At 58.0% G+C, this 14,901-nt stretch overlaps 1 protein-coding gene across 9 annotated transcripts in view; it reads right to left on the bottom strand.

The window, feature by feature from the left end:
* The window catches only part of BAIAP2 (BAR/IMD domain containing adaptor protein 2), a 48,959-nt gene extending 36,056 nt beyond the window's left edge, over positions 1–12,903 (bottom strand). For 8 of the 9 annotated variants that reach the window (XM_075169363.1, XM_075169356.1, XM_075169360.1 and 5 more), the window contains exons 1-3: positions 12,764–12,903; positions 2,920–2,995; positions 805–891 (exon numbers count right to left, since the gene is read on the bottom strand). In XM_075169363.1, coding sequence (XP_075025464.1) covers positions 805–891; positions 2,920–2,995; positions 12,764–12,835 — 235 coding nt within the window. In that variant the 5' untranslated portion in view covers positions 12,836–12,903. The remainder of the gene's footprint in view (positions 1–804; positions 892–2,919; positions 2,996–12,763) is intronic. The other variant, XM_075169361.1, reaches the window with a different exon arrangement.
* Positions 12,904–14,901: the final 1,998 nt, after the last annotated feature.

Below are 14,901 nucleotides of genomic sequence, written 5' to 3'. Positions count from 1 at the left end.
AAGAGCCTTGACGAGAGGCTGCAGCATCCCTGGGGGGAGCTGGAGAAGAGCCACGTCTGCACAGCGGAACAGCAGCGAGGAGGGGGCAGCTCAGAGGAGCCACGTCCGAGCGACGGGAAGACTGGAAAAGCAGCTCCCAAATGACTTGCCAGAGGAGTAAGTGCAAGAAAGGGAACGGAGGCACCGAGCATCACAGCTCGTGACGTCTGTCGCGACTCCGATCGACTGAGCAAATACAGGTCACGGGCTGCCTTGCACTGGGAAGCTGCAGACAGCGTGCAGCAGATCTCGCAAGAGCTCTGCCGCACTCGGCAGGGCTTAGGGTGTAAACACAGCCCCAGCACGCACAGCCCAAGCGCCGGGGACTTCTACCAGCAGAAACACTGCTTCAGTACAGCTGCAGTACCTGCTCCCCAAACCGCCCCCGCCCCCCTGCGTCGTCCCCTTCTCCTTCAGAGGACTAAGGTGGGCAGCGCTGCCTCAGCTCCCGGAGCAGAAGCTGGTGCTTTCCGCTCCTTCGCAAACCAAGACAAAAATGCCAGCAAAGCCGCTCTCTGCAAACGCTTCCTCTTTGCAAAGGCCACGAGCTGACAGTGCCCCAAAATCCTGATGCTAAGAACAGCGGGCTTTTATTTTTAAGCTACATTTACGGTAAATACAAAGACACTTTTACCATTCACATGAGGCAGGATCAGCTCCACATTGAGCTTGTTATCCCCATCAGCAGCAAAAATCTGGTTTCGTTCCTGTGCTCGGAGCCCGCTCCGGACTGCGACTCCATTTAGCAGTAAAGTGGTGACTTACCCAATTCTTTAGATCCTTGGCTTTCACTGGCCAACTCTCCCATCTTAACCAGCGCATCAAAGTATCCTTTTGCTGCGTATGTCATACCTAAAAGCATCAAAAAATGCAGGTTATATTCTCTTTAATGGCTATTATAACTTCTATGGCACTGAATAGATGCTAGACACTAAAATAGACTTTACTTCAAAGGGCTTAACCCCACGGGGAGGGACTAAACAACAAACAGAAGAAAAAAGAGCGAAGGAAGAAGAAAGCTCGAGCAGCAAGATCACAGGGCTATTTAGGAGAAAAAAGGTACGTGCGGGACCTTGGTGGTTTTCATTCCAGTGTAACCATCAGCCTGCTTAATGCTGCTCAGAAAAATCACTGTGGAATAATTGAATATCACAGACTTTCATTAGAGTTCAGTCTTGTTTGTTGACATTCCAGCTACACACTCCACTTTCATCAGATAAGCAGGGGGTTTCCTCTAATCACGAGAACATGTTGTACAGCTTTAGCTCAGCACCGTCAAATTATGTGCAGAAGCCTCTTCCAGCACGATTTACTGATTAAGACACTTCCTTCAGATGCCCCCACAAGCTCACAGATCCAAAGTAAAGGATGACCAAAGACAATTTTAAAAATTACAGGAAGATCTCGGGCTTCAAAGCGTATTCACAGCAGGGATGTGAGAAAAGTGGAAAACAAGCGATCGTACTGGTCATCCACAAAACGCTGCAGTTCGCGTGCCCAGCTTACGCTGTGATAAAGCAGCATGATATAAATGCATTCCGCCACCCAGGTAATTAAGAGCTGCATCAGCAGTATAACATTTCAGAAGAACAAATGAAAACACAGTTCCAAGCACCACCTCTTCGCCCCCCGTCAGACCCTGCCTCTCCTGCCGCCCTGCCGCCTGCGCCCGGCTGGAGACCCGGCAGGGAAACAGCGGGCAGCAGCACACCCAAATCACCAACCCCTGCGTCGTTAGCATCGTTAGGAATCGCCGGGAAACTCCGCTGCTCGTAAGGGTGTGTAAGCGCCCCATCCCTGGGGGATCGGCGTCCACAGCCCCTGCGCAGGGGACGGGGACGGACGGGCACTTCCCACGTTATGGCCAGTTGATCCATTAAAGCCCAGTTACAAACAGTGCTGAGAACGGGCAAGAAAGCAGCGTGCAGGGGAGCGCCGGCACTGAGAACGGCAGGAGGCCTGCACCGCAAAAGGTCCCTCACCGAAACACCCAGGAACCTCATTTGACTTGTGGGAAATAAAATTTGCTCCAGGCACAAAGCAAGAAGGCACAGATCCTTCCCAAAGATTGTATTTCAGGAACGCCGTTTAAGAACATGAGGCACCTAAATATTTTTTTTCCATTGGCTTGAGATTATGACAGCCTCTTCCCTTACAGGTGTTTTCACTGAGCCAATTAAAAAAATAAAATCCGAGAGCACGTGCAGCGCCGCTCTGAAGTGAGCAGAGCCCTCCCCGAAAGCAAGCAGCTGCCTCGGGGGTCGAACAAAGCCTGCCTTAAACCTCCTGAAACCGAGCCGAGGGGGGCCCAGGCAGTACCCAAAGTCGTTTTAAGTCAAACTAGTCCATTTTTGGTTTTCATCAACTCCTAGTTTACTTTCGATCATTTAAATCTACACCTCCCTAACGGCTCCCAGTAGGACCCTCTATTGCCCATCAAGAGCTGCCACCAACGGTTTTAGGTTTTTCCTTCTCTTCCAACGCATGCTTCTGGGCAATTTGAACATTTCAATAACACATCTTTAAACAGAACTTAAAATCTTAACTCGAAACATTTTAAAGTAACATTTAAAGATAACTGGCTGGAGATGTATTTGTTATCCATGGCCACCCAACGTTTTAGCACTCGAACCCCTTCCACATCCGCGGCCCCGCAGCAGGCGCATGCCTTGCGCGTCCTAACGACGTGAGCTTTGCATCGAGGTCCAAGAACCATCTCCCCAGTTCCCTCCCCTCGCTCCCCTTGGGAACAAAGAGCATCCCAAGCTGGTTTTCCAGCTTTCCTCCCTTCCCAGGCCATGCTGTCCCCCCAGACCCTCGCCAGCCTTGCAGCCCCCAGCACTTCAGCAATAAACGCATCAGCAGCGCAGCTTCACTTACTTGCTAAGGCTTTTTCATAGGTCTTCCCCATAGAAATGAAATTCCTGAGGCTGGGATTGAACTGCTCCATGATCGTCTAAAGGAAAAGGAAGAACATCAGGGATTAGCAGAGATGATCGGGAGCTGGACAGAGCAGCTCCGCACTCCCCTGGGGCAGCCACGCTGAACTCGATGCTCATAAATGCAAACACAGACCAAAAAAAATCCTCCCACACCCCTCACAGCGACTCAACCCAAGCTTCCCGACGTCTGCAAGAGGATGCTGGGTTTACACCAGGAAGCCTTAAGTATACCCATGTATTGCAAATAATGCACAAAAGCAATGGTCCTGTTGGCCTGGAAGGGCAAACATTCTTCTCATTTGGGGCAAGTCAAAAGTACGGGATGAGGGCAGGGCAGAAGTAGCCTAACGCTAAACCAAACACGACGATAAGAGCTGTGGAACATAGCCAGGACGTCAGCTGAACGGAACAACCCGTGTGCCATGTCAAGCCATGCCTCCTCCCTTCGCCAGGGCGGGCTGGAGGCACCTTCACCTCTCACCAAGGACAACGGGCTCTTCCCCACGCCAGCTCCAGAAGGTGCCGCTGGCACCAGGCGAGAGCAGAGCCCGGACGCAGCCCCAGGTATCCTCCCTTCATCCCGCGGCCTTGCTGAGGAAGACCAAGCTTGGGTTTTGCCGCCACGAGGCAGAGGGTCAATAACAAGGTGGCTCTGCAGGGCCCCGGCGCGAGACGTCCTGTGCAGGTGCTTCACCGTAAGAGATAAGTGAACAGCCCAAACCAGAAAATTATCAGCTATGGCAAATATAACCATAATAATAACCACAAGCGGCTGTTTGAGACAGCAGGCAACAGCCTCAGACCAACCACTGAGTTCTGGGAGATGATGGCTGGTGATGTCCCACTCCGGGGATGGCCTCGGAGAGCGGCATCAGCTTGGTCTATCATGGACAAGCAGAAAGGGCTGAAGAGCGGGACTCGAAATAACCACCAAGGAGCTGAAGACAGAAGAAAGCCGCCATCGTCCCCACCGAGCTGGTGCCAGCCACGGCTGAAGCCACGTGCAAGAAATTACACCTCGGTCTCAAAGTACTCGGTGTCACTTTCCACCTGCCTATAAATGCATAAATTAGGGTGTCGGTGAACACCAGAAGCGCTGTCTGACGGCTTTTCCTCCCTCGCTTTAAGGTCCTTATTTAAACATGGGGGGAAGGAATAATCGGATCACGAAGAAGAACGGCTCTTTGTACGTTTGGCACAGCAGCTCCTGACCCTCCCCTGCCAGAGCTATTCAATCCCCGCTGCCGATGGCATCTCTAAAACCAGACACCGACTTCCCAGCCGAGCTGCGGAAGAGACAACAACAATCTCCATTCTCTCCCTGCAAATCCGACCTCCGGACCAAGCCCGGCTGAGCGGCGCAGCCCCGGAGCTGGTCCCAAGCCCCCGCCCCACCTCGGGGACAGCCCCTCGCCTTGCCCCAACAGCCTCCCGCCACGGGTACCGCCAGAAAATTAAGTTTCATGCCTGAACGTCCCCGCACAGCCCGAGCGGGGATGCTCGGGCATTCCCCCGGGAAGCGAGGGCTCTGCACCCCCCCACGCCGCGCTGCTGGCAGCGTCCCATCCCGGGAAGGGGAGGGAAGACGACAGACAGACACTTATGGCGAATAAGCTGATTAAGCATCTGTCACCTCATCTGAAGCTGGCCAAACACTATAAAGCTCATTTTCTGCCTGAGGCATTTTTATCCCGAGTTCCTGCTGCCCGGCCTTTGGAGAGCGTGACAGTTTAATTTTCTGCCGTGGGTGCCTGTGTGCAAGGCTCAGCCAGCGCCTTCCCCCGGCTCAAAAGAGCCATTTTCTAATTTCAGGGAGCAGGAACCCTGGACGCCAGCTCGGAGGCCAGTCTCGAGCACGCTATCCGGGGGGCATCACCTAGGTGCTGGTATTTGTTGGCAGGAGAAATCCTTTTGGTCCTCCACGGAGCACGGAGCAGCAGCCCCGCTCCCGGCTGGAGCAGCGGGGCGAGGACGGCTGCTCCGAGGCCGGAGCACCAACCCAACCCGCGATGCCCCAAGGCCAGCGCCCCAGCAGCCCTCGGTGCTTTCGGGTCCCTCCCACAGCACCACACACAGCCCTGCAGAGAACAGAAGACGATTGCAGAGATCTGACAGGCAAGCACAAGGCTAACGAGAAGCTTCACTGCTAATTAAGGCTGCAGGTCAAGCTACGCAGCAACGTAGCGCACATGGAAGCTGCTTCGGGGCAGCGCAGAGCAGTTCAGTGAACACGCTCAGCTTGAAAGGAGAAAATTAACCTGTAGCAGCAAGCCACGTAGCGAGTTGTTTCCCCTAATTGTAGGAGACAATTGCACAGGAGTTAATTAACACTGACGAGGATTGCTCCATCCTTCCCACATCACGTTTAACTTCGGTCACAAAAATCCACCTGCGTTACCCCACGAAGCGGCTGGAGGCGTGGGATCGCTGCCCACGGCGGGGACAGGGACAGGTCCCACTGCCAGCAGAGCCGTGGCTACAGCCTCCACCGCGCTCGAGCCCAGCCTGAGCAGTCTGAGGCTGAATAACAGAAGAAATATTGGCAGAATTTCTGTGGGGAAGGGATTTTTTTAAACAGTTTGCTAGGTTAAGCGCACTAAGTGTTTATGCATATGTATGTATACATGTATATGTAAATAAAATTATTTTTGCAGCAGTGCCTATGTAAACATCTTCCTGAAGCACAAAGCCTAGCGAGTAAATGACGGAACAGGATCCGCAGACGAAGCGCCATCCACAGAGCAGCAGCACGGCGACCATCGGCGAGCGCCGGCGTCCCCGCGGCACGGCACGCCGAGCGCGGGCGGGCGCAGATGGCAGCGATGGGGAGCAGCCCCCGGGAGGGCAGCGCCGTGCCGAAGGCTTAAAGCAGCCGAGCTGCTCTCTCGAGCTGCGGGTCTTGTGGGGACGGACGCGGCGGCACAGACTCACGGAAATCCCCTTCCGAAATCCAGTGCATCTTCCCCAAACCGGAGGGAACCAAAGCACGACTCGGCCCCCGCGGCTGCCGGCACCGCTCGGGGCAGGACCCCGCTCCCCACCGACTGACAAGAGCCATTTTAAAGCAATAAATAAAGCGGAAAAAGGCCCCAGAAAGGGTCCCACCGGTCAGCTGAAGGGGGGAGGCAACTCTTTGCTGGCCAAATAAAATTCATGAAACCTTAGGAGGAAGTTTGCTGAAAGCGCGTGTTTTTAAGACAATGTCTGGAGACTCCAACAAAAACAGCCCGGCAGGACGAGGGCACTGAAAAGGGCTCTTCGCTACACAGATAAAAATAGAGTTTTTCAAGCCGCCTTCTCACTCCCAGGGTGGGAAGGGAAGGTGACTCCACAACTAACACACCTTCGCATCCCCTCCGAGCGAGAAGCTGAAAAGCCACCAGCTGCTAAGGAGAAATACTGAAAAATAAACATATTTATGGCCCGGAATATGCTCAATGAGCCATCGCTTCGCACACCCAAGTCAGCCAGCAAGGTGCTGTCGCTGCTCCCGTGATGCTGCGGGTCGCATCGCCGGGGGGTGCACCCCCAGCCGCCCCCCACCCTCGGCCCCACGGAGCGGGGAGGGCAGAGGTGCCCACGCGGGCTTTGGCAGGGCTTTCCTTCAGCTGGCGAGGTGAAGCCAGGTTTGCAGGACACTACAGCAAAGCCGATATTCAGCAAAATTCTGGTAATGAAAGCAAATCTCTTTCGCCCTCAAATTTTGCTCCATCAGCACCACCCACAAGTTGTTTGCCTTCCACATGTCGCCTGGGCAGAGTTTAGAAAAAACACAGACAAAAAACCTGGCAGCTAAAGGTTGAAAGGGCTTTGCTTTGTTCCACTGCACTAAATTCCCTGGGTAATACCACTCAGCTCTCTGGGACTGGCACGGCTTTATTCAGCTGCCAGAAATGAAACTAATGCAAAGCACGAGGTCTGCAGCAGAGTCCTGCTGAACTGGGGGGGAGAAGAGGCAGTAGAAAATAACGTCCCCGTCTCTCCCCTCCCAGTGCGCTCCACGCTACAGCAAGGATCTACCGGCTGCTCCAACGCCATGGTAGTCAGACCATAAGTAAAAGTTTAAGTCCTCCCCAAGAACAAGCTGGAAACGGAGCTGGTTCAGGTTGTATCAGGTTTCTCCTGCATAGGAGAGACCGGCACAACACCTCCTCAAGGGCTTTTAAAAAAATTTAACAGGCTGCACAGTTCTCCCCAGGTCCATCCCCGCAGCCTTCCAGGCAGCTCCTAAAACTGAATCCCGAGCGAAGTACAAAGCAGGCACTCCTTTGCTCTGCTGGGGCAGGAGACGGCCAGTGGTCACGGTGTGCTGGGCACCCGGGCTCTGCACCACCGGCAGCACCAGCTGCGGTGCATCACCGCACGGCTGGGACGGACCTCACCCCGCACGGCTGTGTCAGGCCGTCAGCAACGTACACGCTGCCCTGATTATGGTGCCGTAATTATAGCCAGACTTCCCGTGGAGTTTCTCCTCCACGCAGCAGCACAGGGATCAGGGCGAGGAGGCTCCTGGACTTGACCAAGGGATGAGCACCACCACGAACGCCGCAGCGTGTGCCATGTCCTGGGCTTCCCTCCCAGCCACCCCCCCCAAGGACAGCCTGGGCAGCGCTCGCTGGGGACGTCCTGGAGACCTCAGCAAACACAACTGATGGACTTTGAGCTAAAAAACCAACTTTAGTGTTTTCCTAGCACCATTCTTTGCTGCCCGTACGCAGCAGTAAGGCGCAATGGCTCCTTGCAAGACTGATGCTGCACAGTGGCATGGGTGGCCTGGGCTCAGCCTGGCACCCACGGCTTTCCTGGGAGCTCACGGGTGACAGCAGGACGTTATGTGACCAAGACGAGCGCCGTCGGAGGGGGCACCCCCATGGGACTCTCCATTACACCACAGTCACACTGCAAAAGCGGATCAGCTATAAGGAAGTTTTGTTTCTAAATGGGTCAGCCCAGCTCCAGGAACGCCTTTCATTATTTCTGTATGAATATTTAATGCCCAAACAAACCCCAGCGCTGCCTCCATCTCAGCTCGTCCTGCCCTGCACCGTCAGAAGACAGCCCCGTAGTTTTAAGAGCCAAGTTTCAGCTGGGAGGGGAGCCTCGCTGGACTCGTTAGCGATTTCAATTGCTTACAACACACCCACCTTGCAACTCTGCCGCCGGGAACATCCCCATCCCGCCGAAGTCCCTGCTGCCTTGGTGTACCGTAACACACAGCACAGCAGCAGCGTTTCACAACCCGGGCTGCTGTCGGCTGCCGTGCTGCGCCCTTCCCTCGCCGCCGGCGAGCCCACCTCGCCGAGCCTCCCAAAGCTCGCGCCAGGCTGCGGGAACGGCTGAGCCCCTGTCCTCCAGCTAGGGCTCGCACAGGGTCCTGCCCCAAAGCCACACGGCCCAGCACAATCTTTACTGGAGAAAGAGCTCAGGAGCAAGGGAATCTGGAAAAAATCAGGGTCCACATCTAAAGTAATTTAATTTCTACTAGCTGTCACACCAGAGGATGAAGGGACCCCGTTTCAGGGCTAGAGCTCTGAACGTCTTTGTCATCGGGGTCTGGGCTTGAAGGAAACTGGAATGGGGACCTGCACGGTGCACAGAGCCCCCCAGCACCCGCTGGGGAACACCTCGTCAGTGTTAAATGACAGCAATAATCTAATCTGTCACAAATGAGACAGAGGGAAGGAAGAATTGCCAGTCCCTCCTTCCAGTACCCACCAGCAGTCGCCCCTGCAAGGCAGACCCATCCCCCAGCCCCCGGGGTTGGGATCTCCGCCGCCGAGCCGGGAGGGTCACCCAGCCCCAGCCCCTTCCCCGCAGACCTCGCACCAAGGGGCTCGACTCGGCCAGAGACTCCAGCTCCAGGAGCTCGGCGCAGGAGGCGTTTGACGTGCGCTGGCCTGTGCCGTACCCTGCCCTGCAACACGAGCAGCACGGGAGTGAAACCTTAGCCACGAGCAGACTCGGCGCAACGAGGCACCGAAGGCAGCGCCAGCGGCTGCCTCCATCCCAGGGAGCAGCATCTCTCACCAGCAGGAGCTGCAGGCAGCACGGGAAGCGACCTGGGGTACCTTAGGCAAGTTAGGAGCTACCTGCTGTATCAGACTTAATCTGCGAGTTTCAGCAGTCTGGAGATGTACCACCTCGGGAGGTCGGAAACCACTCTCCCGGCCCCAGCAGCGCCGAACGCCCGCAGCGGGGATGGAGCAGCAGAAGGCGAGGGCAGCCCCGCATCACCACCCCGGTGCCAAGCCATGCGGCAGCGCCGGAGCCGGAGCCGAGCCCACCACACTGCGGCCGGACCAGCACAAAGTCTCGCTTCAAATGGACTCGGCTGCGGAGCCAAGATGCCTACAAAGATGCAACTCTGGCAAAAAGCGCGTTGCTCTATAGAACCACCACCCTGGCCCCGCGCACTGCAGGACAAGCCTGGCCTCCACCCTCTGCACTTATTGCTGGGAAAGGAATTTTGCAGAGCTTGACCCGCTCGCAGCGGCACAGGCGCACGGCACCCAGTGCCCGCAGGAGCAGGGTGCTGCATTGGTCGCAGCCGTGCAGCGGTGCTGCCGACGGCCCCGCTCAGCTCAGAGCCCCAGCACCCAGCCAACAGGTTTCCAGACCTGGGGTGCGGGAAACCCCAACGCAGGGAGCGGAGAGCGAGAGCCCGGCACGTGGAATTTGGAGTGGCCCCGGCTGACTCCAGGGGCCAGCTCCTTCCCCCGTCACACCGCATCGTCCCTCCGCTGCCAAACACACCGAGCCACCCACAATTTCCCTTCTGATTCACTTGAGCAAGAATCGCTCCCCTTCCCTCTGGACTTGGAGATAATGAGGCAAGAGGCTGTTATGCCGGCAATAACATTTATTACAGCTGATGTGTAGCAAATGACTATCAGGAATTATGCCTGCATTTGTGCAAGACAATTAGGCTTCGAGTTTGGGGTGTTTTTAAGCAAACACCTCTTCAAACGCGGAGCTATTCATATTCATTGCAAAACGATCCTCCACACAAAGAAATAGCTTTAAAATGAAATGGAGGTTAGCCTGTAAACAGCAATAATCTAATCTGTCATAAATGAGACAGAGGGGAGGAAGAATCGCCAGGCTCTCCTTTCCGCAAAGACAATCCTGTGCAAGGGACGAGCGGAGCTCGGGAGCAGCCCGGAGAGCTGCCTGTGCACCCTGACCCTGCACCCACAGCCGGAGAGGTTTCACCCCCCCGTGCTCGCAGCGGAGCCCAGCCCAGCAGCCGCTACGACGGGGTCCACGCGAGTGAATCAGCCCCAGGGAAGGTGGGATTACGTTGGCGGAAGGTGCCAGCAGCCTCCGTCTCCCTCTGTAATTACTACACGTGTAGGCAGCTGCCTGTAGTGGCAGCATCGGCAAGGGGGCGGCTGGCGGCTCCTCCACCATCTCATTAGCATCGTCACTCCGAGGGTGAGCACTGGTTCTGGAAAATTATTACAATGGGCTTCCCGAGCAGAACGCCTTGGGAAAGCCTGCGCGGGAGAGGGTGCGTGGCACAGGGAGCAGCCGCGGAGAGCTGCCTGCTGCTGCTCCAGACCTCGCGGGGAACCGGCTCGACCCCCTGGTCTGGCTGCTGCCGGAACCCCGGCAAGACAACGGCAAGAAGCAAAGTGTGGGGCTGCCGCTCATCCCGCAGCCCTGCGGCTTGGGGTTCAGTGGCTGTGAGGAGGCAACGGCCAAACCTCCCCTGGCATCGTCCCCTTTCCTCGGGGTTGTCTCCTCCTGACCACAGAGGTGTTCAGGCTACTGCACGTGACAGAAAAAAATACTCGAGCGATGGGGATGTGAAGCACTGGGGTTGGTTTTGGACTGGGAGACTCCAAAGCTTACGGAGCTCCAGAGAATCCACGGAGTCAGTGCTGTCCCTGAGCCATTAGCCCTCGCGCTGGGCTCCAGGAGGTCGCAGAAGTCCTCAAAGAAACAGGCAAACACCTGGTTCCTGCGCACACCCCATGCCACACATCTCCAGAGGCCAAGAAAAGCATCGTCTTCTTCAGAGGAGAAAAGGCTCCTCGTTCACTGCAGGAAAGGCAATCGGAGTCAGGACCGTCCTCCTCCAGCTCCCAGCGCGGACACGCTGGTGTTGGGTAAAACCGCGAGATCTGCCTCCAGCTCCTCACTCCCTACACCCTGGCTGCTCCCACTAAAATACCGAGAAATTAAAGTGTTCATTAACTGATGGAGACCTTTGGACTCCTCTCGAGTCCATCTCTGGCTCCTGAGGCCAGAGGCCCCGGTGCACCCCCTGCGCCAGCTGCACTTCAGCCAGACCAGCCAGGCTTCGATGGAGACGGCTCACACGGCGCAGGAACGATGAAGCCGACGGTCAAAGGCAAGAGAAGAGCCCAGCCAGCGTTCACCCCCCAGCCCTCCCTTCCTGGGGGAACCAGCTTCATTTAAGCACAGCTGTGATGGCACGAGCCGCCCCGCACGCTCCTTACAGGGCTGCACACGGGCGCCCGGGGAAATGGTGACCTGCTCCGCAAACCTGTTATTAGCACAGTTCTTCGAGGACAACACACCTCAAACAACAACCGAGTCACCAGCTGAAACTGTCCCCAGCAGCCATCCCCAGAGCGACCACACCACCACCCAGTCCGGGGGACGGGCAGGGCTGGTGACGCGCCCCAGCAGCTCTCGCCCTGTTTGCCCCGGCAGCTCCCGGGGCCGAGCCGTGCTGACAGGCAAACCCTCGGCTCCCCGGCAGGGACAGGCTCCCACCTGCATGGGGACCAGAACGCGTTAACACTCCGGGCTCTGCCCAAGCCCCCGAGCAGCCCGCGCGGCGGTGAGCCTGGGTGCATCAGCTGCATTTAGGGGGTGGAAGGAGTCCCAGCCACCCAAGCCCCAGCTGCAGTTAAATGCCAGAAAGCTCCGTTCACCCACCTGCTCTGTGTTCAGGGTAGCCAAGATTTTGGGTGCCACCAGCTCTGGCTGAACAGCTGCTGTGCCCCAGGATCCCAAAACCCAAGACTTCAGAACTTCACTACCTTGGTATTTTTTTGTACTAAATTTTTCTATCAGAGTTTTTTTTCTGCTTAGTGCTCCCAGGTAACTCAGTCTAACCACTTAAAATGCAGGAAATCATGCAAGCTTTCCAGTTTAACAAATGACATCCTGCATTACATGTTAGGCTAGAAAGATTTTATTAGACTTGGTCACAGGAGCCAGCAGAGCAGAAACCACTTCCTTCACGAGGAAAATTAAGGCACATAAATTATTTTATTTTTCTCATGAGCAAAGCAGAAAGAAAAAAAAAAGCCCGAGAGATTCACAAACTCCAGCTACAACCAAGAGACAGAAGAGGCTCCGAACGCTTTTAGTTGTTGCAGAAAAGCGAGCGGCGGCTGCCCCGGACCCAGGTGATGTGGGGACACCACTGCCCGCGTGGGATAAGGCCAATTCCCACGCAGGCTCCCGGCCCCCGCGGGCTCCCCGCAGCGCAGCGGCCGAGGGCGGCTCGGGGTGCCCGGGGCTGCCCCTCGCTCGCTCCCCGCTCCCGGCTCCGGAGCGGCGGGGCCCCGGCAGCCGCTCCCGCCCCGGCCGGCCCCGGGCGCGTCCTCGGGGAGGGAGCGGGGGCGGCCCCGGCCCCCCGCGGCGGCTCCCCCCGCCCGCCCACGCACCGCAGCCCGCTCAGCCCCCGCCCGGCGGAGGATGGGAAGGATGGGGGGTTGAGGGGAAAAAAAAAGAAAAGATTAAAATAAAAGGCAAACCCCCAAATCCACGGCCGCGGGGCGGCACCTGTTGCCGGGGCTCACCTTGTAGACATTCTCGGTCAGCCGGTGCACCTCCTCGGAGCGGGACATGCCGGGCGGGCCGGGCAGCACCATGGGCGGGCGGCGGGGGGGGCTGCGCGGAGCGGCGCGGAGCGGCGCGGAGCCGGGCGGCGGGCACGGAGAGCGGCGCGGAGGAGCGGCCGCGCCGCCTTTTATCAGCTCCCGGCGGCCGCCGCCCGCCCCGGCCCGCCCCGCGGGGAGGAGCCGCGCCGAGCCGGGCTGGGCCGGGCGGGGCTGGGCCGGGCTCCGCGCCCCGGTCGGGGACGGCGGGGCAGGGCGGCGGGCAGCGCCCGAGCGCGGCGTGGGGCCGGGCGGGACGGCGCGGGGAGGGCTGAGGGCCCAGGGGCAGGAGGGATGCACCGTGCTGTGCCCCCTGCTGTGACCTGCCTCCTGTACCCTGCTATGCTATGGGTCCCGTACCCCATCCTGTACCCATCCCATACCCCGCTCCCCATCCCGTACCCATCCCATACCCCATTCCCCATCCCGTACCCATCCCATACCCCATCCCCCATCCCATACCCCATTCCCCATCCCGTACCCATCCCATACCCCATTCCCCATCCCATACCCCATTCCCCATCCCGTACCCCATCCCATACCCCATTCCGTACCCATCCCTATCTCACTCCCCATCCCGTACCCACTCCCCATCCCGTACCCCTGCTATGCCCCATGCCCTATCCTACATCCCCTGCTATACCCCATACTACAGCCCATGATACTCCATACTATACCCTACTACACCCCATCCTATATCTCTTGCTGTACCCCACATCCCTGAGGTACCTCACACCATAGCCCCTGCTGTACACCATACCCTGGTTATACCCCCACGCCATCCTGCCACTGGTGCTGTGCTCCATTCCCCAGTTGCGCAGTGCAGGGTGGATGGCTGAGGAGCAGCTGGAAGGGGAAGAGCGGCCGGTGGTTTGCAAGGTGTTGGTTTTATTTGGGGAAAGACAGCGGACGCCGTGCAGGGAGGCCAGGAGAGCAGAGGTGGGATGAGCAGGCACCCCGGCGTACGGCCGGCCCGGTGCGGCACACCTCCCGGTGCTTGTCCTCAGCCTGGAGCCGGGCTTGGCCGGGGGAGACCAGCCCAGGCAGGAGGAGAGGCAGCACCTCGTCACCCCGCAGGCACTGGGATTCCCCCGGCAGCCCCTTGCCAGCCCTCCCGGCCGTCAGGTCTCTGCAGGACAGCGAAGCTGTGGGTTCCCGTCCTTCCGTGGCAGCAGCTTTTGCACAGGTCCCGAGGGACACGAGGAGTGGGTCCGAGCCCCGGAGCCAGCGCCCTGCGTCCCCCTGCCTTACATCCCTCCCCGCCATGGCTGCAGCTCCCCGCAGGGCGACCCGTGGTTAAACGGGAGCTTTACGCAGCCGGGCTGTCCCCGCGCGCCTTGGCCGTACAGAGGAGGCACATCTGGAGAGCACCCGGCACAAACTGCCACCGGCTGCCCTGTCCCGGCCCTCGGGCCAAGCCTTCCTCTCCTTCCTCTCCCTCCTCTCTGCCACGAGAAGCGGTGAAACAGTTAAGCAGCCGAGCATGTTTTTCTCCCTCATCTCCATCAATTCCGAGAACAAGGAGCCCGAGTACCCGAGCCGGTCGATACCTTGGCCCCAAACCTCCCGTCTCCATTCCCCTTGCTGCCTCCCGCTCTCCAGCCCAGCCCGGCGAGGAGCAGGGAAGGCACCGAAGCGACCACTCGCTCTGGCCACATTTGGGTCCTATTTTGGCTTCTCTGCCCTCAGAGCTTTCACACTCCAAAGGACAGGGAAGAATTTATAACCTCTGAGAAGGTTTTTTCTCATTTTTCTGGAGCGGCCGGTTAACCCTTTCCCACGAGGGCTGAAAAAGAGAAGCGGCGGTGGGACATAACCTCGGGGGGGACCGGGGAACAAGGCTGCCACGGGAGCCGTTCCCAGGAGGGATGCCCGGCTGTGCCGATGCAGGGACCCGGCAGTGCCCTTCCCTGCCCGAGCCCGCTCCGTCCCGTGCCCAGGCTGCGGTCGGCTCTGGCGGGATGCCGCTCCCTCGGCCGGACGCCGGCACCTCGCTGGCTTTCCAGTGCCAGCAAAGGATTTCAGATCAAGCGTCCGGGAAGAAAGTGCCTCTATCTGCA

The sequence above is a fragment of the Calonectris borealis genome, chromosome 20, assembly GCF_964195595.1.
Source record: "Calonectris borealis chromosome 20, bCalBor7.hap1.2, whole genome shotgun sequence".
Classification (NCBI taxonomy): domain Eukaryota; kingdom Metazoa; phylum Chordata; class Aves; order Procellariiformes; family Procellariidae; genus Calonectris; species Calonectris borealis.
This window is presented reverse-complemented; position numbering and strand designations above follow the sequence as displayed.